This window comes from Oryzias latipes, chromosome 19 (assembly GCF_002234675.1).
Source record: "Oryzias latipes chromosome 19, ASM223467v1".
Classification (NCBI taxonomy): domain Eukaryota; kingdom Metazoa; phylum Chordata; class Actinopteri; order Beloniformes; family Adrianichthyidae; genus Oryzias; species Oryzias latipes.
Window position 1 is genome coordinate 1,327,541 of NC_019877.2, and position 27,769 is coordinate 1,355,309.

The 27,769-nt window shown below is 39.4% G+C and overlaps 1 protein-coding gene across 1 annotated transcript; it reads right to left on the reverse strand.

Moving 5' to 3' along the window:
- Window position 1: 1 nt before the first annotated feature.
- LOC101164465 (microfibril-associated glycoprotein 4) lies at window positions 2-21,636 on the reverse strand (the record flags this gene model as incomplete). The annotated part of the gene is made up of 7 exons (XM_023949783.1): window positions 21,539-21,636; window positions 13,236-13,359; window positions 12,723-12,887; window positions 12,362-12,400; window positions 532-628; window positions 299-466; window positions 2-57 (listed from the first exon to the last, which is right to left on the reverse strand). Coding segments are annotated over exons 3-7 (525 nt in total), but the record flags the coding sequence as incomplete, so codon positions are not given.
- Window positions 21,637-27,769: the final 6,133 nt, after the last annotated feature.

Consider the following 27,769-nt stretch of genomic DNA (forward strand, 5'->3'; position numbering starts at 1 on the left):
TCTGGTCTTTGTCAAAGGTGGAGAACTTCATTCCACTGTGGTAGCTCAGAGAGTCTCCTGCAGAAACACAAACACACATTATCACTTTGTGTTCAAGCTTCCTGCGCTCAGAGCAGATCTAGACTTTGTAGAAACTGCAGAATCTGTTTTCCAGAGTAAAATGTTTCAACTTTCTGTTTCTTTGTGACAATAACGTTCATCTTGATGCTGCAAACGCTCCTTTGAACAGTTTCTTAGCTCTGTTGTTCTCCAAACTCCATTTCTCCTGGTGTCCTAGTGTTTCTGATCAGAGACCTACCTGCTCCTCCATCAGTGAATCCCGTCACCTCCAGTTTGTATCCTTCATCCTCTGGACCAATGGAGAAGGAGGAGTAGCGAGCGTACGCCTTGTTTCCTTCAAAGTCCTCCATGTCGACCAGCAGCTCATATTTTTTCCTCAAACAGAGCTGGAAGAGATTCTCCAGACCTGAAACCCAGGAAGGTGTTAGCACCAACATTGGCATCAACGCATTGCTTTGATTTCCATCTCACCCAACCAGATCTCTCCATCAGCAGAACCAAAGCCCGTCCTGTAATAATCCCAGGGTCTGTGGAAGTTCAGAGAACCGTCCATCCTCCTCTGGAAGACCTGAGGGAACAGGACAGAAGTGAACCGGATGATTCCTCAGACAGCTGAAAGGGACCAGGTCCCTTGGTGGGGAGGGTGAGGGGACATCACTGTGAGTAATCAGGAGATGTCCCCTTAGTGCCCTACCCGCCAATTTTAACTGCACCCCCCTTAGTACACACAGCCCTCCCCCCTCAATATATACATCCCAACATAAACACACACACATGCACACACACACCCTCTCAAACACACACACACGCACACACATTTTGCAAGGAAGGTGGGACCTGGGTCCGTCAGTCCACTGCCTCTTCCCTGGTGGGGGGTACGGGCCCCTTTGCAACGGCGGCCGTGTCCCCGGGGTGCCGGCTTCCTGGGCCCGGCGGTGCTCTCTCCGCACGGTGGGGGGGTTCACATTACATCTGAGCCGGGGGTGTCTGGTCCCTGGGGGGTGGGTTCTGGTCCTCGCTCCTGAGTGCTGGGCCCCGCCAAATTTCCAACTGTGGCCGAGCCTGGTCGGGCCATATTTACAACACCCCTTGTGGGCCCTCTTTTTTCCCCGGGGTTCCCCCCTCCTGGGCGGGGGCGGCGGGCCCCTGCCTCGCTCCTCCCTGGACCAACCGTGGGCCGGGCGGATGGCTGCCTGGAGTGCGGAGCGGGTCTCCCTTGGGGGGTCCTGGCTCGTATCTGGGGTTGGGGCGGGGGGATGCCCGGAACTCCTGGGTGGTGGTGGGGTGCTCGTTTGGGGCTGTGGGCGTCCTTCTCCGGTGGGGCCCTGCGTTGGGTTCTCCCGGTGCGGCGGGGGGGCTGCTCTCCTGGTTGGGCTGGGGCGGCGCTCTCTTTCCCTCCGTGTCTCCCTGGCCTCTGGCTCTGGGGGCCTTGCGGCGGCCCTGCTGGCCCTGGCCTGGGTGGCGGGCTTGGTCGCCCGGGCGGCGGTTGTTCCCTGCCGGTTCCCGTGTGGCGTTGGGGGGATTCCGGCTGCCGCTGCTGCTGCGGTGGGGGTCTTGGGGTGGGGATGGCTGGGCACTCTCCCTCCTTCTTTTCACGTTCCACCATCCATTTTAGAAGAACGCCGTTCCGGCTCTCGGAGATGACGCCACGCAGGCATAGAGCAGCTGCAGTTCTCAACTCTATTTACCGCATAAAAGCGTAAATATTGAGAAAAGCAATTCCTAAACATGCCGAGAAGATACCCAGTGTCTGAGGAATATGAGGACTTGAGGAAGAACACTTGATTTTGTGCTGGAAGAGATCAAAGCTATGAAGATTGTTCACGGACAAATTCTGGATGCTATTGGAGAGGTGAAGCAGGTCCGGGCTCTGCAGGAGCAGTGCTTCAACAGGATGGATATAATCGAGAAACGAATGGATGACCAAGAGCAGATCTCCAGATCTAACGACGTGATAATCACCGGATTGAAAATCAAACCCCGGTCATACGCGCATGCAGTGACCGCCGGGAACGGTGAGGAATCCGACGAGCAGGAGACGAGCTCTGTGGAAAAACAAGTGGAGGACTTCCTTAAGTCCAATGGAATTTCTCTGGACACCAACAATGTGGAGATCTGCAGACCGCTTCCCAGGAGAAGAGACACCGACAAACCAGCGATCCTCTTAAAGTTTGTCAATCGGAAACACAAAGCAGCTTTATTGAAGCAAGGAAGAAATCTGAGGGGAACCAACGTTTTCATGAATGACAACCTCACGAAAAGGAATGCCGACATCGCCAGAAGAGCACGTTACTTGAAAAAGCAGGGGAAAATTCAAGGAACCTGGGTAAAAGACTGTAAAATTTATGCCAAACTCTGTGGCTCCCCTGAGCAGTCCAAGGTTGTTCTTATCAGGAGCCTGCAAGATTTGGAAAAATATTTACCCACTACAGTCTAAACACGAGATATGTGAAGATGCTGGTCTTACGAGATGAGGAGACAAACTCTACTATCCATGGTAGAGGGCTGCATTGAGATTGGGTCCCGCTGGGTCCCGCGGGACCCAACGCAAATCTCGCGGGATTGGGCGGTTTGAATTGTACTGCGGGCGGGAGCGGGCGGCAAAAAAAAAACTCTGCGGGATCAGTTTTGCCATGAATATCTCATGAATATATAATAGTGGACTACGTTAGGCTGTGCGGCTGTTGGAGTCTTATGTACTGAAGCTCCGTGAAGGCACCAGGTAGAGACGCCCAATGGCCACTGTCATCTAACCTGTTGTTGGGGGTGTGCAGCGCCCCGCCCCGCCTCTTAGAGATTGTGTTCTTTAAAGCCTGATACCGCGGTCGCGTATGGGCGGAGCTATCAGCTAAAGTTCTGGTCTGATCGCTGCATGGAGCGATGTGTGCATCAATGCATGGTAGACACGAAGAATGTGGAGAGATCAGGTTTATTATTTTAAAGAGTTCTGCTTGATAATCATGTTTCCATGTTTGAGTTCATAGAATCATCCCAGAGAAAGTCTCTGCTTCAACTCCTGCAGGGAAAGCTGCGTCTCAATCTGACGCCGTGTTTCCATCTCTCTGACAGAGTTTGAAGCCAAAGCCCCTCCCCCGCCTCTTTACCTGCTTTTCCTCTCTACCTGTTCACCTGTTCACATCCTCTGCAGCTGAAAGTTATTTTCCCCGCGCTCCCAGTGTGTTCTACACAGAGAGCGCAAAATACGGTCATAGCAGGTTAACACGTTAGTCGGAACGCTCTAGCGCAGCAGAAGGATGAAAGAGCTGTCAATCTATCTGGTAACACTGCGCGGGATAAGGAAGAAGCAGAGGTTTCCTGACAGGGACATGATGTCAGTTGATGAAGCAGAAAAGAACCTCAAACGAGGTTCATCGTGTTCAGATCTGCGTGCCAATGCCCCACTGAGGCGCAAAACAGCAAAAACGGGAAAAGGCTGAAGCTAAAAAAAAAAATAAAGTATTTTTCCGTCAGGAAAAAATTAATTCATAGATTTTCAGCTCTGTTGAACCATTACAATGTTTTTCTTCCTGCAAATGACTTTGACCTGCATCTTTACCAGCTGGTTCAGCGCGCTTCAGGCCGTCTGTCGTGGACAAACAATGTCGCGGACACACTCACACTTTTTTACCGAACAGGATTAGTGAAAATATATTTAATGATTATGTTGCACATTACACAAAAGAGAAATGCATGAAAAGATGAGACTGGAGGAGGGACATGAATCTCTTTAATAATATCAATAAAAATACGTGTTTTTTTCTGCGGGACGGGAGACGATACAAAATCAATGCATCTCTATTACTGTGCGGGACTAAATTCTATGAGTTTTGCGGGTGCGGGCGGGAGTGTAACGCATACGTTGCGGGAGCGGGCGGGATTGGTCAGAAATTTGGCGGGTGCGGGCGGGAGCGGGATGAAGAAAATAGTCCCGCGCAGGGCTCTAATCCATGGCTTCTAAAAAAAACCACACTTTTTCTTCAACAGTCACCTGCAACCACAACTCTCAGAGAGATCTGAATGGTGAGCAAACCGACCTTCAAATATTCAGTGATAATGACAACAACCTTCAAGACATCGACCCTGATCAATTCTTTTCCACTGTTAATATGGATTGCAAATATTACAGCATAGATGACTTTAAAAACTCTGTTAACCCAGAAGAAAAACTATCAATCATTCACTTTAACAGCAGAAGCATGTATACCAACTTTGAAGACATCAAGGACTATTTACAGAACATCGGGTATTCCTTTGATATCATAACCATATCTGAGACTTGGTTCAGCCGCGACAAAGACGCTGACTTTGAATTGGAAAACTATGAACTTAACTATGTGAACAGAGTAAACAAAAAAGGCGAAGGAGTCACAATAAATGTGGAAAAAAATACAAAGTTTACAGTGATTGATAAAGTGTCTGTCGCAGTGGATGGAATACTGGAATGTCTTACAATTGAAATATGTAACAATTCAGGGAAAAATGTCATTATAAGCTGTGTTTATAGGTCGCCAGGGTCAAGCTTAGAAGTGTTTAGTGACTGGATGGAAAAGATGTTTACCTCTCTAAATAACAAAATATTATACATCTGTGGAGACTTCAATATGGATCTGATAAACCCCAGCAAACATAAAGCCACCGACGACTTTATCAGCAGAATGTATGCTATGAGTTTATATCCAACCATAACAAGACCCAGCAGAATCACTACTCAAAGTGCGACTCTCATTGATAACATATTTACAAATAATATAGAATACACTCATATGAGTGGACTAATGATATGTGACATAACTGATCATTTACCAGTTTTTGTACTATTTGACATCAATGTGAAGACAAAGAAAATTATAAAAGAACCAGTCTACAAAAGGCTAAGAAATGAAAAAACCATGAATGCTCTGAATAATGACTTATCCAGACAAAACTGGAACTCTGTGTACAGAGAGAAAGATGTCGATAGTGCTTATAAATGTTTTTTAGAAATATTTAGGTCACTTTACAATAAGAACTGTCCAATTTATAAATTCAAGAACAACAAACTGGGAGATTCCCAAACCAAATGAAAATAGCCAAAGTGATTCCCATCTATAAGAGTGGAGACAAACACCAATTTACAAACTATAGACCTGTTTCTCTTCTTCCACAATTCTCAAAAATTTTAGAAAAAATATTCAATGATAAATTAGCTTTATTTATTGAAAAATATAACATTATAAATGAAAACCAATATGGTTTTAGAGAAAATAGATCAACCTCATTGGCTATCATTGATGCTGTGGAGGAAATCACAAACGCTCTGGACAAAAAGAAATATGCAGCTGGAGTTTTCATTGACTTAAAAAAAGCATTTGACTCTCAATCATGTTATCCTACTTGACAAACTGGAAGTGTATGGGATAAGAGGACTAGCGCTAGCTTGGGTCAAAAGCTATTTAACGGGAAGAAAACAATTTGTCAAGATTGAATATACATCAGAAACCAAAGAGATAAGTTGTGGTGTCCCACAAAGATCAATTCTGGGCCCGCTGCTATTCAATATTTACATAAATGATATATTCAATGTTTCAAAGCTTATGAAACTCATATTATTTGCTGATGACACAAATATATTCTATTCTACAGACAATCATAGGGAACTTATAAAGGTGGTGAACACAGAGTTAAATAATATAAAACTATGGATGGATTACAACAAATTGTCTTTGAACCTAAATAAAACCAAAGTGATGTTTTTTGGAAACTACAACACAAATAAAGAGCCCTCAATTGTAATAAATAATGTCTTAATTGAAAGTGTTACAGAAATCAAATTCTTAGGGGTTTTTATCGATGACAAACTAAGTTGGAAGCCACACATCAGACACATACAAACTAAAGTCTCAAAAAGTATTTCAATCGTAAATAAATCTAAACATATATTAGGATACAACAGCAGATATTTATTGTACTGTTCTTTAATATTACCATATTTCACCTACTGTATAGAAATTTGGGGGAATAATTACAAGAGTTCACTACATCCTCTCTTTCTACTTCAAAAACGAGCCGTCAGAGTTGTACATAAAGCCGGATATCTTGATCATACGAACAATCTATTTTATCAATCAAGACTTTTAAAACTGTATGACCTTGTTGATTTTTACACTGCGAAACTTTTGTACAGAGCCAGCTGGAAATTGTTACCATTTAATATCCAAAAACAGTTCTTAGAAAATGAAGGAGGTTACAGACTGAGGGGATGTAGGAACTTCAAGATCAAATTGATAAGAACCACAAAGAGAAGTTTCTGTGTGTCGGTGTGTGGCACTAAACTTTGGAACAGTTTAAGTAATGAGCTCAAACAATGTTCAAATATTAAAATATTCAAGAAAATGTATAAAGAAACTCTTATTTCAGGATATGAAGATAAGAAGATTTAAGGATCAACAGGTGTTGGAATAATTCCAAATCCATGTGTGAACTTGATTGTGGTGAAATAATCAAAGCTCTTTTAATTACAACCAATGAGTATTACATTGTAATGTGCAATAATGATTACTGAAATGTTTAAATTACAATCAATAAGCTATTGATTTTATTTACTTGATCTGCAATGTGTAGCAATAATTACTAGTTTGATGTTATCATGTGTTCTAATGATAATCAATTATTATTACATATCGGTATCGTTACTGTTTACTGAAATCATGAATGAATGTTTCTGAAGATCATCAATCATTTCTAGGCACTGGATTTTGTTACTTGAAGAGAATCTATCTGATCAGAACCGGATTTAAAACTCTGTAAAACTATCAAATGAATGAACTCAGTAGGGGTGGGATTATATAAGCTTGCTTCTTCCCACTCCTTTTCAAGCAATAAATCAAACTCTACTTATACTTCAGTTAATGATCACTGTATTTAATTAAGCATATATGATTTAAGTGACATTTTTGTTTTGTTTTCTGTCTTTTTAATCTATGCATTTCATCATTTCTGTAATGAGTTTGATAAATGTGTAATTTTTTTTTTTATTATTGCTTTGACTACAATGCTTGAAATAAATCAATAAATCAAATCAAATCAAATAGCTTTGACCCTTCTCATCTGTAAAGTAATCTGGATAAGTTCGCTTTTTTGTCCCATTTTTAATGATGTTATTTAATATTTCCCAAACTCGCTTTACGGTGTATTTATTTTCATTCAGTAGATTATTGAAGTACACTTTTTTACTGTAACGTGTTATTTCAGTTAGTTTATTTTTATATGACTTATATCTTTGTTCACTTTCTCTTGTCCTCTGTTTTAAGAATTTTTTATACAGGTTATTTTTCTTTTTACAAGCATTTTGTAGACCGGCAGTTAACCAAGGGCATTTGGCAAATTTGTTCTTGAATTTATAAATTGGACAGTTCTTATTGTAAAGTGACCTAAATATTTCTAAAAAACATTTATAAGCACTATCGACATCTTTCTCTCTGTACACAGAGTTCCAGTTTTGTCTGGATAAGTCATTATTCAGAGCATTCATGGTTTTTTCATTTCTTAGCCTTTTGTAGACTGGTTCTTTTATAATTTTCTTTGTCTTCACATTGATGTCAAATAGTGCAAAAACTGGTAAATGATCAGTTATGTCACATATCATTAGTCCACTCATATGAGTGTATTCTATATTATTTGTAAAAAATATTATCAATGAGAGTCGCACTTTGAGTAGTGATTCTGCTGGGTCTTGTTATGGTTGGATATAAACTCATAGCATACATTCTGCTGATAAAGTCGTCGGTGGCTTTATGTTTGCTGGGGTTTATCAGATCCATATTGAAGTCTCCACAGATGTATAATATTTTGTTATTTAGAGAGGTAAACATCTTTTCCATCCAGTCACTAAACACTTCTAAGCTTGACCCTGGCGACCTATAAACACAGCTTATAATGACATTTTTCCCTGAATTGTTACATATTTCAATTGTAAGACATTCCAGTATTCCATCCACTGCGACAGACACTTTATCAATCACTGTAAACTTTGTATTTTTTTCCACATTTATTGTGATTCCTCCGCCTTTTTTGTTTACTCTGTTCACATAGTTAAGTTCATAGTTTTCCAATTCAAAGTCAGCGTCTTTGTCGCGGCTGAACCAAGTCTCAGATATGGTTATGATATCAAAGGAATACCCGATGTTCTGTAAATAGTCCTTGATGTCTTCAAAGTTGGTATACATGCTTCTGCTGTTAAAGTGAATGATTGATAGTTTTTCTTCTGGGTTAACAGAGTTTTTAAAGTCATCTATGCTGTAATATTTGCAGTCCATATTAACAGTGGAAAAGAATTGATCAGGGTCGATGTCTTGAAGGTTGTTGTCATTATCACTGAATATTTGAAGGTCGGTTTGCTCACCATTCAGATCTTTCTGAGAGTTGTGGTTGCAGGTGACTGTTGAAGAAAAAGTGTGGTTTTTTTTAGAAGCCATGGATAGTAGAATTTGTCTCCTCATCTCGTAAGACCAGCATCTTCACATATCTCGTGTTTAGACTGTAGTGGGTAAATATTTTTCCAAATCTTGCAGGCTCCTGATAAGAACAACCTTAGACTGCTCAGGGGAGCCACAGAGTTTGGCATAAATTTTACAGTCTTTTACCCAGGTTCCTTGAATTTTCCCCTGCTTTTTCAAGTAACGTGCTCTTCTGGCGATGTCGGCATTCCTTTTCGTGAGGTTTTCATTCATGAAAACGTTGGTTCCCCTCAGATTTCTTCCTTGCTTCAATAAAGCTGCTTTGTGTTTCCGATTGACAAACTTTAAGAGGATCGCTGGTTTGTCGGTGTCTCTTCTCCTGGGAAGCGGTCTGCAGATCTCCACATTGTTGGTGTCCAGAGAAATTCCATTGGACTTAAGGAAGTCCTCCACTTGTTTTTCCACAGAGCTCGTCTCCTGCTCGTCGGATTCCTCACCGTTCCCGGCGGTCACTGCATGCGCGTATGACCGGGGTTTGATTTTCAATCCGGTGATTATCACGTCGTTAGATCTGGAGATCTGCTCTTGGTCATCCATTCGTTTCTCGATTATATCCATCCTGTTGAAGCACTGCTCCTGCAGAGCCCGGACCTGCTTCACCTCTCCAATAGCATCCAGAATTTGTCCGTGAACAATCTTCATAGCTTTGATCTCTTCCAGCACAAAATCAAGTGTTCTTCCTCAAGTCCTCATATTCCTCAGACACTGGGTATCTTCTCGGCATGTTTAGGAATTGCTTTTCTCAATATTTACGCTTTTATGCGGTAAATAGAGTTTAGAACTGCAGCTGCTCTATGCCTGCGTGGCGTCTTCTCCGAGAGCCGGAAGTTGAAAAAAAGACATCAATGAAGCAGCAAACGGTCTCAATAACTACTTTGTAAACGTGGGTCCAGAGTTGGCAGCGGAAATTCCAAAATGCAAAACTAGCAAAGACAATAACCCACCCATCGAAAGGATCCCACACTGAATCTTTCTCTCTGATGTGAACGAAAATGAGCTGATATCAATTGTGAATAATTTCAAGAGTAAAAACTCAACAGATTGTGAGGATATAGATGTGACAGTGGTGAAAAAAGTCATTCATAGTGTAGCTAAGCCTCTAACATACATATGTAACTTATCATTACAAACTGGGAGATTCCCAAACCAAATGAAAATAGCCAAAGTGATTCCCATCTATAAGAGTGGAGACAAACACCAATTTACAAACTATAGACCTGTTTCTCTTCTTCCACAATTCTCAAAAATTTTAGAAAAAATATTCAACGATAAATTAGCTTTATTTATTGAAAAATATAACATTATAAATGAAAACCAATATGGTTTTAGAGAAAATAGATCTACCTCATTGGCTATCATTGATGCTGTGGAGGAAATCACAAACGCTCTGGACAAAAAGAAATATGCAGCTGGAGTTTTCATTGACTTAAAAAAAGCATTTGACTCTCAATCATGTTATCCTACTTGACAAACTGGAAGTGTATGGGATAAGAGGACTAGCGCTAACTTGGGTCAGAAGCTATTTAACGGGAAGAAAACAATTTGTCAAGATTGATGAATATACATCAGAAACCAAAGAGATAAGTTGTGGTGTCCCACAAGGATCAATTCTGGGCCCGCTGCTATTCAATATTTACATAAATGATATATTCAATGTTTCAAAGCTTATGAAACTCATATTATTTGCTGATGACACAAATATATTCTATTCTACAGACAATCAAAGGGAACTTATAAAGGTGGTGAACACAGAGTTAAATAATATAAAACTATGGATGGATTACAACAAATTGTCTTTGAACCTAAATAAAACCAAAGTGATGTTTTTTGGAAACTACAACACAATTAAAGAGCTCTCAATTGTAATAAATAATGTCTTAATTGAACGTGTTATAGAAATCAAATTCTCAGGGTTTTTATCGATGACAAACTAAGTTGGAAGCCTCACATCAGACACATACAAACTAAAGTCTCAAAAAGTATTTCAATCGTAAATAAATCTAAACATATATTAGGATACAACAGCAGATATTTATTGTACTGTTCTTTAATATTACCATATTTCACCTACTGTATAGAAATTTGGGGGAATAATTACAAGAGTTCACTACATCCTCTCTGTTTACTTCAAAAACGAGCCGTCAGAGTTGTACATAAAGCCGGATATCTTGATCATACGAACAATCTATTTTATCAATCAAGACTTTTAAAACTGTATGACCTTGTTGATTTTTACACTGCGCAACTTTTATACAGAGCCAGCTGGAAATTGTTACCATTTAATATCCAAAAACAGTTCTTAGAAAATGAAGGAGGTTACAGACTGAGGGGATGTAGGAACTTCAAGATCAAATTGATAAGAACCACAAAGAGAAGTTTCTGTGTGTCGGTGTGTGGCACTAAACTTTGGAACAGTTTAAGTAATGAGCTCAAACAATGTTCAAATATTAAAATATTCAAGAAAATGTATAAAGAAACTCTTATTTCAGGATATGAACTTAAGAAGATTTAAGGATCAACAGGTGTTGGAATAATTCCAAATCCATGTGTGAACTTGACTGTGGTGAAATAGTCAAAGCTCTTTTAATTACAACCAATGAGTATTACATTGTAATGTGCAATAATGATTACTGAAATGTTTAAATTACAATCAATAAGCTATTGATTTTATTTACTTGATCTGCAATGTGTAGCAATAATTACTAGTTTGATGTTATCATGTGTTCTAATGATAATCAATTATTATTACATATCGGTATCGTTACTGTTTACTGAAATCATGAATGAATGTTTCTGAAGATCATCAATCATTTCTGGGCACTGGATTTTGTTACTTGAAGAGAATCTATCTGATCAGAACCGGATTTAAAACTCTGTAAAACTATCAAATGAATGAACTCAGTAGGGGTGGGATTATATAAGCTTGCTTCTTCCCACTCCTTTTCAAGCAATAAATCAAACTCTACTTATACTTCAGTTAATGATCACTGTATTTAATTAAGCATATATGATTTAAGTGACATTTTTGTTTTGTTTTTATGTCTTTTTAATCTATGCATTTCATCATTTCTGTAATGAGTTTGATAAATATGTGTAATTTTTTTTATTGCTTTGACTACAATGCTTGAAATCAATCAATAAATCAAATCAAATCAAAATCAACATAAACAATCACCTGAGCACAGGTGTTAGCTCACCTTTACACTAACAGTTTGCATGACTGAATGACTGAAATATTTCACACTAGTTGGTTTTAAGGCATAAGTATGCGTGTGAACACTATCTGTTTTGTGTACATGTTGACAGGTGGACATTTTTGCAGCTAGCAGGTGTGTTTATAACATTTGAGTGTGTGTGTGGACAGGCTCCGCCCCTTTTTTATTTATTTATTTATTATTATTTTTTTACTACATTTGAACCTTACCATAATGATTAACAACCAGTAAACTTGTTGCTTTATGCTGCTTCATGGTCTTATCCCCCTTCCCCTCCTATTATCACCCCCTACCCCTCCTCTCTCTAACATCCCTGTCTCTTCTTCCCCTCTTTCCTTTTCCGTCCGGTCCAACACCAAAGATTTTCAGACATGATTGAAATTAATAAAGCTTGGCCTCAATTACAAAAGGGGTTTATTCAGACATACCTTTGGTTTGTCAGAAGATTAATAACCCCTCTTGTTAAAGTAAAATATGTCCAACACAAGAGGCCCTCAGCTCTCATCTGTCTGCCCAGCTGTTGGACAGGACAAGTTAGAAAAAAAATAAATAAATAAAAAAAAAATGAAAGGGACCAGGTCAAGTTCTCACCATCCACTGTCCTCCGAGGGAATCCATGTCGCAGTACACCTGGACACACACACATGCACACACACGCACACACACACACACACACACACACACACACACACACACACACACACAGACCCACACACATACACACGCACACAAACACACACATTTAGGTAACCCAACTCTTAGTGTTTTGATCCTAACTGAAACATTTTTTTGTTTCATTTTCTTACTTTCAGCTTTTAATAATCACATGTTGTACGTTTTTCTATCACGATCATGAAAAATAACACCAACTTGTACTAAAGCTAGCCATGTTTCTAAAAATGTCTGTGTTCTCCATAAGTGTCCATCATGAGCTGAAAGTGGGAGAGCGTACCTGGACCCCATATGTGTCTTCTATGGGATAGACGGTGTGAACTCCACTGGCTCTGCTGTTGTCCTGGTCGTAGATATCACTGCAGTCCACAGGAGGAACCCCAGGAAGACCGCCCACCAGCTGTGGAACCAGGACCAGGACTGACAGCAGAGCAGCACTTTCCATCTGTTTCATCCAAAAGCAGCAGAAAAACACACATCTGAGAGTCACACATGAAAATACAGAAACACTAAAGCTTCTACAGACACAGAATGTCAGAATGTCAGATTCTGGTTGGACTGACGTTCTAACAATAACTTGCCCTAAAATTCCAGTAGAGTCTCCTCACTACTCATTAGTACCCTTAATGATGAAAAATGTGGCAGGTTTAATTATTTTTTCATGTTGTGTTTCTGCAATGATTCAGTTACAACTATTTTTATTAAATAGTTTCTATAATTACAGATTATTTGCACAGAGAAGCAAACACAGGTGATGTAAGTAAAGTTAGATTTTAGGAGAAAATCCTCTGACCTTTGACCTTTTTCAAGCTCTTTGCTTCAGTCGCTTCCTTCAAGGTCTCTGATATTTGGAGAAACTTCAGAAGAAGATCAGTCCTGGAGCTGCTTCTTGGTGTTTAAGGAATCAAAGTCTGAAACTGTGGAACAGAAGGAATTTCAAAATAAGAGCCTGGAGGAAGAGAACGCCCTTTCTGAATTCCTTTCACTTCTTCTTGCCACTAATATCATCTGCTTCTATTTAGTAATACTCTCTAGATTTTTAGGAAGTATTCTTCTTTTTGCCAGTGAAAACAGGTTATAGGAAGTTCACTCACATTGATCAGTTTCACTGGTATTTCTCAATATTGAATTCAGATGTTGGAATATTGTGAAAAGTCAGTTCTAATAAATGATTTTGATTTGATTTGATTGATTTATTTCAAGCATTGTAGTCAAAGCAATAAAGAATTTACACATATTTATCAAACTCATTACAGAAATGATGAAATGCATAGATTAAAAAGAAAGAAAACAAAACAAAAAAGTCACTTAAATCATATATGCTTAATTAAATACAGTGATCATTAACTGAGGTATAAGTAGAGTTTGATTTATTGCTTGAAAAGGAGTGGGAAGAAGCAAGCTTATATAATCCCACCCCTACTGAGTTCATTCATTTGATAGTTTTACAGACTTTTAAAACCGGTTCTGATCAGATAGATTCTCTTCAAGTAACAAAATCCAGTGCCTAGAAATGATTGATGATCTTCAGAAACATTCATTCATGATTTCAGTAAACAGTAACGATACCGATATGTAATAATAATTGATTATTAAAACATGTGATAACATCAAACTAGTAATTATTGCTACACATTGCAGATCAAGTAAATAAAATCAATAGCTTATTGATTGTAATTTAAACATTTCAGTAATCATTATTGCACATTAGAATGTAAAAGTCATTAGTTTTAATTAAAGGATCTTTGATTATTTCACCACAGTCAAGTTCACACATGCATTTGGAATTATTCAATCACCTATTGATCCTTAAATCCTCTTATCTTCATATCTGAAATAAGAGTTTCTTTATACATTTTCTTGAATAATTGAACATTTTTTGAGCTCATTACTTAAACCGTTCCAAAGTTTAGTGCCACACACCGACACACAGAAACCTTTCTTTGTGGTTCTTATCAGTTTGATCTTGAAGTTCCTCCATCCCCTCAGTCTGTGGCCTCCTTCATTTTCTAAGAACTGTTTTTTGGATATTGAATGGTAACGATTTCCCACTGACTCTGGATAAAAGTTGCGCAGTGTAAAAATCCACAAGGTCATACAGTTTTAAAAGTTTAAATGTTTCATAAAAATATAAGAAACAAATATCGATGCATTTAAGTGTGTGCTTATACATGCACCAGGGATGCAGTGTGAGTCTTTGTATGTTGATCCACTCAAGTCTGACTGTGCTGGGTTTCTAACCTCTTTCTATTTGAACCCAACTGCTGTTCAAATGTTAATTTAGTTTTTGTCGGACCCAAAAACCAGACTGTCTGGAAAAACACAGTCCTGTCACTCATCCAATGACGCCAAAGCACAAACTTAAGTGCTTCCATCATCCCAGTGAACCTTTTCAACCCTTGGATATAAAGACATAACCAGTGACTAACTTGTACTTTACTGCTGAATAAGAAGTTAATGGGGTGTGTGAATGGGACTGAGACTGTAAGGCGCTTTGGGCCTTCAAGGAAGGTTAAAAAGCGCTATATAAGTATAAGTCATTTAACATTTTGAGCTGGTCAGGCTTTATCTTTGTTGTCTTGTTGTCATTAATGTCTGTTTGGTGTTCTGGTAGATACGTCAGTTGTGTTTTTGTGTTTCTCACTGCTCCAGTCTCTGCTTCTGTTTTCATGCCTGTAGCCTGTAGATGTTCCAGTGTTGAGTTTGTCTCTGTTTGCTGTTGTCTCAGACTCCGACCGTCTACAGAAGATGGACGCCCTTAAGGTCCGTACACACCGGGACGAATTTCGCGCGCGATATTCGCCGACGTTTAACGCCTTGTGACTAAACAAAGGGCACCAATGTGAGTGTGCACACCGACGCGAAAAACGCCACGCGTCAAAGCGTCATTTTTTAAAAACGCCTCGGGTTCGTTTTTTTGGTTTGACGCGTCGCGTCCAAAACTATTCGACCAATGAGAATGGCGCTTTTGCACACGTGTCTGGAGCTTCTGAACTTACGGTAAAACACAACTTGGGGGCGCTCAAACACAAAACTGCCTTGCTGAGCACACATACCAGCGAAGAAGATAGACGCCAAGTAGCGTCTACACCAATGAGTTATATCACTAGAGGAGACATCACGTGGTTCCTCATGGGAGGAGAGCACAGCCATCTTGGTGAGGTCAAGTTACTGCTGCAGTGAATGCATTTGAACACATTTTTTGCATAATACCAGTTCATTGTTTGTGTTTCAACTGCCAAAATCAGAGAACTGAGTCCATGAAGGAGGAAGTATATCATTTCACAGGTAAGTATTATAATTTTTTCTTTTAATGCTGCAGGGGCTTTATTAATAGAACACATGTTGACATGTATGATGCTGCAGAGTTATTATCAACATGCTGCATGATGTACGGAGAATTTGCTGTCAACATAAATGTACATTTTATTTTGCTAAACCTGTATACAGCATACTAGGCTATTATAGTAATATAGATTTAAACATTTCTGACTCAGTGACTGAACTTTTCACTATTCAGACTTAAGGAAAAAGTGGATCTTAGCAATAAAAAGAGCTAACCCAGATGGATCACTGTGGTACCAACTAGCAATACAGTCTGGATATGTTAGAAACATTTGTGGAAACACATTTAGATAAGAGGCCAGACTGTTAGCTTAAAACCCGACACCATAACGTCTGTGTTACACAAACTGATCACTAACATGAATCAGTATAAATCTTAAATTTTTCTTTGTTGTTGTTATTTTAGGGTAAATCTACTGTTCACTTTTGGACTTCTTTTGAATATTTATTTTATTATTATTATTATTATTATTATTATTATTATTATTATTAATAATAATAATAATAATAATAATAATAATAATAATAATAATAATAATAATAATAATAATAATAGACTTATATTTTATTATTTATTGACTTATTATGTATGTATTGTTATTATTTATTGTTTGTATTGACTTACTATTGATTTATTATTATTATTATTGACTTATTGTTGGGTTTTTCTAAATAATTTAAATTACATGTCAAAGAGGTCTAAAACTCCTAAATGTTTACAAATTATTTTTTAAAAATTCTTTGTAATAATTTTTTTATTTGTAAGAAGTCCTGCAACAATGCATTTTCATTAAAGTTTGAGCTTTTAAGGCTGACTGTTTCTCTTCTTTAACAACAACAAATGATGTATCTATATATATATTATATATATAAATATAATATATTTACATATATGTATAAATATACATAAATTGTAAAAACATATATAGTTTATAAAAGCTACTTAGACACCACTAAAAGCAATAGAAATCATTGTCATGTGGGCGTCGTCGACCTCACCAAGATGGCGTCGCGCTCCGCCACCGTCGGCCAGGCTTCTAAAGCAGGCGTGTCTCCTCTAGTGATATAACTCATTGGTCTACACCAGTGTTTTTCAACCAGTGTGCCGCGGCACACTAGTGTGCCGTGGGAGATGGTCAAGTGTGCCGTGGAAAATTGCCCTCATTCACTGATCTCAAAACAATTACCATCTCCAGGAAATCAGCTCTTTGTTCATCCAAACAGGTCCTGATAAAACACTGAGTAGTTAGGAATATAAAAGATCATAAAATACTTTTTTCTTTGTGTTTATTTGATTCTATTAAAGACATTTTGATAAGAATGACGGTAACGCGATTTAGCTGCAGCTATAACTGTTCTCTGAAAAGTCCCGCAGCTTTTACCGTCTCCACGACTCCACCAATCATTCTTGAAGGCTTAATCACATGTCATCAATCTGACCAATCAGAAGTGTTTGAAGTCTTCACTTCCTTGTTCCAATTTAGCTCATAACTCTCTCAGTTCCAACAAAAACACCAGCTAAAGCTCGTCTTTAGCGCTGTAGCTTTCCACAGAATCCGGTATCAGACCGTGGAACAAGTGAACAAAAGCATGAAGCTCAGAGACGCTAGTCTTTCTGCCGTTTTTTCGCAGTTTTCGCACTACATCTCCCATGATGCATTGGCTTGAAAGGGACAGCGCCTCAGCATACAATGAGTCGTCCTTGTTACACGTCTTGAAAACACAACGAACATACAGTTTGTATGTAACTTAACTTTTATTACATCTTTTAGAAAAAACATCTGCAACTTCCTGCTTTTTCTGCCACAATTATCACAAAAATGCAAGTCAGATTGCCGGGGGGGGGGGGGGGGGGGGGGCTGTAGATCAATACAGACTATGAGTTTCTGCTTTTTTCTTTTTTTTTGGGATGCTGGTGTGCCGCGGGCTTTTGTCAAGGTTAAAGTGTGCCGTGGCTCAAAAAAGGTTGAAAAACACTGGTCTGCACTGCCGCGAAGAAATAAGACGAAGAAGATGCACTCACTGACGGACATTCTAAAATATCCCGGAAAGCGCTCATGATACATTTTCAGCTCTTGCACCAGTCGATAAAACTCCCCATGTTCTTCTCTTCTCGTTACTATGGCATGTACCCAAAATCGGCGTCTTTTCCGGCGTCTTTCATCATTCAACAGAACAATAATTTCGTCATCGCTGGAACTGGAGCTAGAGCTAATGGTGCTGGAAATATTCATGTTTTCTTTGTATGATTCTGACAAGCGCGTAAATACTTGCTCTCTTCTTCTGAGCGAAAAGCAACTTTAAGAAGCGTAAAGTTGCGCAGCGCCACCTTGTGTACAGGAGTATTTCTGTTTTACATTTAGCGCCATCTAACGTCAGGGAATGAAATTGCATGTTCGCTCGGCTCATCGTCAGCGAAAATCGCCTGGGTGTGAACACAAAAAACGTGGCGAAAAACGCCTGGCGAATATTCGTCCCGGTGTGTACGGGCCTTTAGAGTCCCAGCTGCGACAAGGAGGCCGACTTTGAATTGGAAAACTATGACCTTAACTATGTGAACAGAGTTAACAAAGAAGGTGGACGAGTCACAATATATGTGAAAAAAAAATATGAAGTTTACAATAATTGATAAATTGTCTGTTGCACTGAATGGAATACTGGAATTTCTTACAATTGAAATAGGTACCGATTCAGGGAAAAATGTCATGATAAGTCACCAGGGTCTTAGAAGTGCTCAGTGACTGGATGGAAAAGATGTTTACCTCTAAAAATAACAAAATATTAATCATCAGTGGAGATGTATGTGTGGAGATACTGACTTCCTCCTGGCAGAGACGTCTGAGGCCTCCCCCTGGTGAGAAATGTGCTGAACTCCTCCAGAAGTGAAGACCTCCATCAACTGACTCTCCTAAATATGAAGGAGCAGATTACTCTGATGTCCTCCAGAAGGAGGACCGAGGAACCTCCCACCCTCTGGAGGGAACTCATTTCAGCCGCATCTATGATCTTAATCGTTCATTCACCCCCCGGAGATCATGGCCCCACCTGAGGGGAGGAGTCTACATGACCAGGGAATCGAGGACTTTGCTTTTTGGCTCCTTCTTTGCTCCAATGGACCAACAGCGACAACATGAAGGCAGCATCTGCAGATGTGAGTGGAACCAGAACCAATGGCTAGTTTGGGGATACGCTGTCCTTAATACACAACTGCATACATAAAATGTATTTAATTAAGAATAATAATGTATTCAGAGTAATAATCTAGAGATTTGATCTTAGCTGATGATTTTTTAAAGGTCAGAATGAAGAGGCAGGAAGTTCACTCTGCTGGTTCTGATCCGAGTAGCTGACAGAAACATGTCAGTCAAAGAATAGGAAACCAAAGCCACATGTCAGCTCCACTACTACTAATCCCAGAATGCATTTCACATAATCCAGAAAAACTTGCAGAATCTCGGTCGAACTGTCTGTTCTGCAGTGAAAAAGTTTCTTCAGTCTTAAAGTCTGCAGATGTAAACATGTGATCGCATGGATGTTACTACAACTTAATGCTTGAACATCAATATTCTTTTTTTTATTTTATGTAGTCTGATGGTTGCATAACATGCATTTAGATTTTGAAGGAACCAGATTTTAATTTGAAAGAGTTTTGATTTATGCTATAAATATCAGAGATTTTGTAAGTTCTTTTCTTTTTGTTCTAAAATCCCCTGTTCTCTGCAGGAACATCTGTTTCTCATCTCATGACAGGAATGTTTGTAAATTGGTTCTTTTAGATTCAGCTATGGTTCACCAACATTCCTCCTGCAAACACATCAAACCACCACATCTATTCTGGCTGTAATGTCCTTCCTTGACCACTAGATGTCACTGCGGTAACATTAATCTGGTGTCACAGGAAGTCCTTCTGTCATCACAGACTTTAACAGGGCTAAACAATTTAGAAAAATAAATAAAAAAAGACCTAATAGGGCTAATTAAATATTTTTTCCTTTGACACGAAAGTTTCTTCTAAACTAAAAACGACTAACTTAAAGCAAAAATATTAAAGTAATAAGATATTTTTTTGCAATTACAGAATAAGTCTAGTTTGAACCAATATTAAATATTGGAAGGCATGACAGAGAAAATATCTCTTTAAAGAGAAAATTCTGTAAAAAGCTAAAACAAAGATCGAGGAACCGCATGAGATTCACATGTGCATGATGTTTAAAAGTAACTGGACTGTGAGTGTCGATGAAAAATGTTGTTCCATAGATGTTCCAAATGTTTTCTAGTGAAGTTTCCTGCATGATCTTTGAATCTTTTAACTATGTTTTAAATATAATCTAGTTAAATCTCAGAAAAAGGTCATTACTGGTCACAGGAATTTAGATATTAAATTGTTTCTATAAATTTAATGATCTGATATGAGTGTTTGAATCTAGAATATTCTAAAAGTGTAACGGTGGAGGAACATTCAGAGGGTCAGAGGCTCCAGATACATGATTTTCACTAAATGAAGCCTCTGTTTAATCATGTACAAAAGTTGATAGGGATCTGAAACAGAGCCTTGGGGGAAACCTAAATAAATGGCCTGGTCAGTTCCATTCATGTTAATAGATTTCACGAAGTTAGCTAAAGTTCTGTATTCCTTTTCTTTTTTCCCATAAAAGAATGTCCAGTTTTCCGATCTGTCAAAACCAAACTTCTTTAGAACCCGACCTTCAATAGAAACTCTCCTGGCAGGACTGGATGGTCTCCAGCTGCTGTGGTCCGTCCATGCGTAGAACATTGATATTCCATCAGAACCTGACCTGTGAGCTCATGTTTTAGCCACAGAATGAGCAGCATCACCGGGTTGAAGCTCTCAGCTCAAATAAAAAGATGTGAGGAATTTCTGAGCTTCGGCAGCGTCCACCCATCCCAGCTTCACTTCAGAAGCAACAGCAGACTTTTAGAAAATCCAATGTACGCTTTTGCTCTCCTTTAATTATTAACCAAGGACGAGGAAGCCCAGAGTGACTGAAGCCGATTACTGATCACTGGACGGACATCAGATGTGAGAATCTGTGTGTAACCATGAAATATTTACAGTCACAGTCAGGGGTCTCAAACGTTACTCATGTTATCGTGCTTTAAGGAAAAAGCTGCACTCCTCGTATGAGAAGAAAAGTCAGATGTTTGAAGAGGAATAATGCAAAGGATGTTATGGTTATTTATGAGTTTTAAACATTGATGTCTTCAAAGATCAAAAGAATCCAGTGATTAGGTCCTTTGTTAACTTTATCAGCACCTGTGATGACAGGATGACCACTCTGCTTAAAAAAACAGATTTCTCTATTGAACCAAATTAAGAAACAAACTTACATCAACTGATGTTTTTCTACAGACTCTGTGGTCAATAAAATATTAAAAAAACATATAAAATGTCTAATTGTTTAGTTTTTAATGGTTGAAAACAGCTGCTTCTATAAGAATCAGATTCTTTTTATTGTGTTTTGCTAAAAGTGCTCTATAAAAATGTAACAAAATTATATTTGCAATTTTTTAAAAGTTTACTTATTTCATTTTCCGTGGCCGACAAATGAGTCCCATCCTGTAAGTCTGTGTGTGTGTGTGTGGGGGGGGGTTGCAGCTCATGAGGATCCTGTCCTTAAATTAAAAAGCAGAGTGAAGCTCTGTCATCATCAGATGATCTTTGGAGCCTCCAGCTCTGCCTGAGTCACAGGAAGCTGCAGGTTCTGGCTGAGGGGGTGGGGGCTTCCTCACCTGCTGTGCGTCTCCAGATTAAAGAGGCGGCGCTCAAATCGGGTCGGTTCCTGTCTGCTCTGATGCAACGCGTGGAACTTCAGTCTTTGCTGCATGAAAATCTGGATTCCAGTCGGTTCATCTTTTCCTGCAGGGATGAAACTAAAAATAAAAAGAGAAACAGACGGATCCAGGCTGATCGAGCCTCTTCCTGTCATCAATCAGTGTTGATTGCAGACAGTTAAGAGAATCCAGCAGCTGGAGCTTCTTTTCCATTAACAACGTGGAAAAAAAAACATGTTTGTGTCTCAGTTCATGACAATTCACCTTAAACTGGGTTTCCAAAAGCATTTTAACAATAAAGAGGCATTTTTTAAAGTCAGCACTCACTTCAGTTCCACGTCACTCCTACAGAAGCGTTAGAGTTTCTGCTGACATGTTTCCACCTGATCCGAGCTTCTCCTGGTTGAGAAAGAAACCATTTTCACCGAAGACAAAGTCCAGCAGGAATAATTCTGGTGAACCTTTGAATTTGAGGCAGGGGGGACAGTTTTGCTCAAAGGCGCAGGAAGAAACCTGAACTTGTTCCTACGAAGGTAAATTTATGAATTTACCCTCTTCTGTTACACACCCAACAAAGACCCCCCCCCCCCCCCACACACACACACACATTTAGGTAACTCTTTATTATAACTGTTATAGCTAGTAAAGAAATTATTAATAAACTGTTAGTCATGTAAATGACTTGTTAGATATCAGTTAACAGTTTAAGGATTTCTAACATTTATTTTGAACTGCGTTAGCGTTCAAAATTAGCTCACACGAACATTCTGAACATTTAAAACATGAATCGTTGGCTCAAGCGGAACAAAAACAGTACAGTAAACCCTTGTTTTTCGCGGGGGTTACGTTCCAAAAAGAACCCGTGATAGACAAAATCCGTGAAGTATAAAACTAAGAAACCTCAATTTTTTTTTTTTTTTTACAATTATTATACAATTAAATACTCTATTATACATTGAAAAGAAAGAACAAACCATTTTACAGGCTCGAGCATTTTTTTTCACAAATAAAGGTACTTTAGAAATGTTTTTTTTCAACAAATAACTTCTGTACTGTACTGTCAAATAATAATTTTAATCGTCGATGTGAACAAAGGCTTCAAATCGTGGAGATTAGCCCCGCCCACCGGGACCCGAGTAATTGGATTAAACGGGAGAAAATTTAAAATGATTATGAAAAAAATACAAAGTACAGTCGGACAAATAGCGACTCAGGTGTATTTCACTGCTCTTCAGACTGAGCTGCTGCATCCTGACACCGATCTGCAGTGTTTTCTTCTTTTGTAGCCCGCGGTGCAGCTGTGTTTGGTCGGGAGAAGAACATAGTGATAGGCAGTTGTTGTCGCTCTTTTTTCTATGGGTTTTAGAGAAACTCGAAATTGCAAGATGATTTGCACGTACGTAATGTTAATTTGGCAAGCTGTTTTACGTGCGTGTACATATTAAACTGCAACGTTATTGATGCACAAGTAGAGAAGAAGCGGAGTGACTTTTTAACCAATCAGAATGCAGAACACAATGCACGATGCAAATCCGTGAAGTAGCGAAACCGTGAAAAGGAAACCGCGTTATAGCAAGGGATCACTGTATAGCGTTCAATACGAACACAATAGGAATGTGGGCGCGGTAAACAAAAGACCTCTGTTGTCAAGGAAATCCACAAATGTACTTTTGCAGAGTCCTCTAAAACTTACAGACCTGATCTTCACCTCCAGACGACCAAAAATTAAATGGAAACCAAAAAGAAAAGCCGCCATTTTTCATGGACTTTTCACATTTACCTCTGAACACAGGGCTAGAGTGAGAGGCGTTCAGGTAAACGTTTAGCTAAACAATGTGGCGTCATTCTTTTTTTTGTCTTTCATTTTTTAAATTTTGGAGAAGAGCACTGTAAAATTTAAGTAAGACTTTTATCATTTCATCATCTGCAGAGTTAAGAGGCTGCTGTTGATGAAAGACGAAAAAATGTCATAGTTAGCGATGACGTGAACAGACGATGGAACCCGGAAAGATCACGGACACAGGAGTGGAGTAGAGACAGATTTATTGTCCAGGATGATGCGTTACGAGGAAGAGTCTTGTGGACGTTGACACCTGGAGATGATAGAGATGGGACAAGGACCAGAAGGTGAGAGTGATCTTCGCGTGAGCGGAGTTAGGCACAGATTTGTTAAGGGTTGGTAATGCAGCACATAGAGGTTGTAGATCCGATGGCGTGGCGTGGAGTCGCAGCATGGCTGGAGGTCCAGATTCTAGGCAGAACCAGTTGGTGTGGTACAGTCAGCAAACCCAGGTCGGCACTCGTGGAAGATAGCAGTCCTGTAGATGAGAGCAGGGGGGGGGGGACTCCCAGAGGTACCATGACAAAAAAAAAAGGTTTTTTGTTTTTCAAACACAGATTTTTAAATAAAACCAATAAATTTATCAGTTTTACTGACATTATTTTACTCTAACATACATTGAAAATCCAAAATATTGAACATTTGCGCGTAAAAATCCCGCCCTTTCATGCAGCATCTCTCCTGGTGGGAAAGAGAAATGCAACCAAGTGATGAATGCGAATAAAGCATCCGACACAAAACCTGAACCACAGTTTAATGCATTTGCAGACCTGAACTGTCTTTGAACCCAACAAGCAAACTGTAATTAGAACAGAACAGAAATTAGTACAAACATGAGTGTTCTCTCCGCTTTCCTGCACAAATGCAGAGGTGCACTGAACAGGAAATGCAGGATAATTGGAAGACTAAATGCTAACAGGAAGCTGGCAGGCCTGCTTGTATTTTCGGTGCAAAGATAATTATCCAAAATGAACTCTGTGAGATTCTGCTCACAGTTGAGTCAACATCAAACCTGATGTCTCATTCAGACAAGATAATAAGTGCTGCAATCAGCCCATAATCAAGTCAGAGTGGCGGGTATTCCCATCATGTCAAGCTTCCCCTTCTAGACAGGAGGAGGGACTGCAAGATATTTTATTTAATTTATAGAAATACAAATGAACTCTGCAGAATCGTGGTTATATTTGTGTGAATCAACAGGTTCACTTCCTGTAGGGACCAGTTAGTTGTCGGGTCCGTCATTATTATTTTGTAAAAGATTGAAAGGTGCAATAAAGTCACACTGCTGAGGAAAAGATGTCTTTAAATGAGGACCACCAGGTTCCTGTAGTGACATGTTTGTGGGTGAAAAATAATAACATTTGATATAAATACATCATAGTCTTTTTACAGAGAGAAATTTGAATGGTTTTTATGTAGAAAAAGGATTTTCTTACTTTGAGTGTCGCAAAAGTTCCATTAAATTTTCCAAATCTCCACTTTCAGGTGTTTGGAAAAACCAGAACTTCTTTCTCTGCTCACAGAAAACTCCATCATGTCTAATAAACTATCAGATCCGTATTTCCTGCAAGATTCCTGGCTGCTCCAAAGGTTTCCGAGAATGAAGGCGGAGCGATGAGCCAGGAGGCAGATGCCATCATCATCATCAAGTCATTTACGTTTTCTTTTTCTATTAAATGCTCAACAACATTTAACACCACATCTCTTAAAAGCAGGATCACCTCATCAGAACAAAAAAAATGTAGAGGTTTGTTTTTCACAAGTGACACATTTAATCCTCAATCCCCTCGAGTCCCATCGCATTGGTGCAGATTTTCCTGAATCTGGGCTTCAGGTGTGAGGAGACCAACATTCCTTTCGATGGATCGTCCTGAGCGAATCAAACCAAATCAAATCAAATCAGATTAAATTCAATGACATTAAGTCAAACTTTTAAAATTCATAAAGCAGGACGACAAAGAGGAATTATAAAACACTGACAATGCCAACCCCCCCACCCCCACACACACAACATAGTTAAACACAAACCGTTTGAGGAACAATCAGAGGAAAATGCAGAGATGGAGAAAAGAAAAGAAAGTCTCAGAAAGTTTCCAGGGTTCACACTAGGAGCAGGGAAAAGTAGGTCGGGCATAAAGGAAGCAGCAAAGGTAAATAAAAGACAAAGATAAGGGGGTGGGGGGTGGGGGGTATGGCCTGAAGGCTTTACAGTCAGACAATCTGTCAATGAGAAGAAAACACCAGGGAGTCCGCCGAGCACGGCGAGGGATGAGGCTCTGGAAACGACTCGACTGATGTGCTCAAGAACGCCGAGCAAACGCCAGGATCATTACAGGAAAAGAGGATGGACAAAACTGCCAACAAGGAAATGCAGCAAAAAAAAACAAAAAAAACCCGCAAAACCTCCAAAATGGACGTTTGTTCCTCTGATTTAACAAAAACATCTGTGTCCCAATTTTTCCTGACAAAGCTGACAAAAAAACTTCAAAAACAAATGGAAGTTGGTCTGAAAAGAGCGGCTTTTATCTACGGTGGCCCTGAAGTTCAAACCACATCAGATGATCCTGCGGCGCAAAAAACATCTCAAAGATCACAACGACAATTTAAAAATATATATATATTTTAGGAATCAAAACTAAATTCCAGAAGACAAAAGATTCAGGAAAACCAAAGTCATTTCCACAAGAAATAAAATAAAAAAAGAAACTATTAGAAACTTGTAAAGGAAGGTATTATGGGATGTCACAGAGTGGATGATGCTGCTGCCCTTTTTCGGTTCCGTTCCCATCAGATCCAGATCAGCGCTCCGTGGTTGGACCCCGGCGCTGGGTGGAGCCTGAACTCATCTCCACCTTTTTCCCACACAGCTGTACTGCTCTGAGCTCGTCTGCCTCTTTACCCCCCCATCTCACAGGGCTAAAGGTCAAAGAAGGAACGTCTTTCTGACTGGCCTCCAGGAAGAGAAGCTGCCTGAATCCTAAAAGGATTACTGTAGTAGAAATATTTGAGTAGTTTTTTCTCAAAAAAATCATTTTTTGGGGAAAGAAACCAACATTTTAAAGACCCACTTTGATGAAAATGGTGTTTTTAACATATTTTGTGGTATTTTTTGATGATGGAGGACACTGATGAAGAAAATTTAGCTTAAAATTGCATTTCTTGTCATGGTTTGGGATTTTGCCAAAGTTTTTGCTTCTAGTTCGTTTCTGTCATGATTTGAGTTCTGCTTCCTGTTTTATTTTGAAGGTTTCCTGCATGTCAGTCTGAGTATATATGTATTGTCTCAGGACTTCCTCTGTGATGGTCCATACTTCATTTCCCTGATTGTCTTCTCCCATGTCTACCTGGTTACCCCGACATTTGCTTGTGCTTGGTTTTCCCTGCTCAGCGGCGCCCCCCTTTGGCGTGGAGCCTTGTGCCAAACCGTCTCTGCACTTTGGGTCCTTCATTAATCCTCCTATCTGAAACTTCTGAGTTTATTCTTTTATTCAAATAGTTGTAAATCAGGAGCATTGGAAGAAATGCCATTTGAAAATGATCGTATTAGTGACGTAAAAAGTACGCTGGGCGGGGCCACAAGCTCCATGCTCCGCCCCTTTCTGATGCATCCACCGTCAGACCAACAGATCCATGAACGTCTTTGTTTTCCTCGCCTGAGCTGGAATCTGGATCTAAACTGTACAGCTCCAATGATTTAAGCGGCATATGAAGATGAAGGCATGAAAGATGCCTCACTATTCTACATTCATGACGTTTAGCAGCAGAGACGACAGCGTTTCTGCTGTGGTCTAAATATCCATGCATCAGAAGCTCAGAGGGGAAAACGTTAACAGTCTGATGCAGAAAAGGCTCTTTGAAATTCAAAGGCTACTGTGCAAATCCATGTTTTTTCTTAATATTTTCTTTGAGTGAAAACTCAAATGAATCTGGACACGAGCCAATAAATAAAAGATAAATCTCTGGTTCTCACAGAAACTGCTTCCTTGGGTAAAAAAGAGCAAACATTTAAAAAGCCTCCCTTAATAATGAGATGCTTTGGTCTTTCAGGACGGGTTTCCCAGCATTAGTCTTCTCATCACGTTTATTATTTGATCCTAACAGCCTAGAAATGATGGGTTTGCATCATTTTGTGTCTTTCAGGGTGTTGGTAGCCTGTGGTAAACCTGCCTCCTGTCCAGGGGGGTCTCTACCTGAGCCTGGACCTTCCTCAGGTATCGATGATTTATTACTGTTTCTCAGCTTAAATTATCCATTCAGTTCATTTTTATTCAACTTTGAATGTAGAAACTGTGAGCTGGGAGGTTATTCCTTAAGACAGGGGCTCATGGAATTATTATCCGACAAATGAA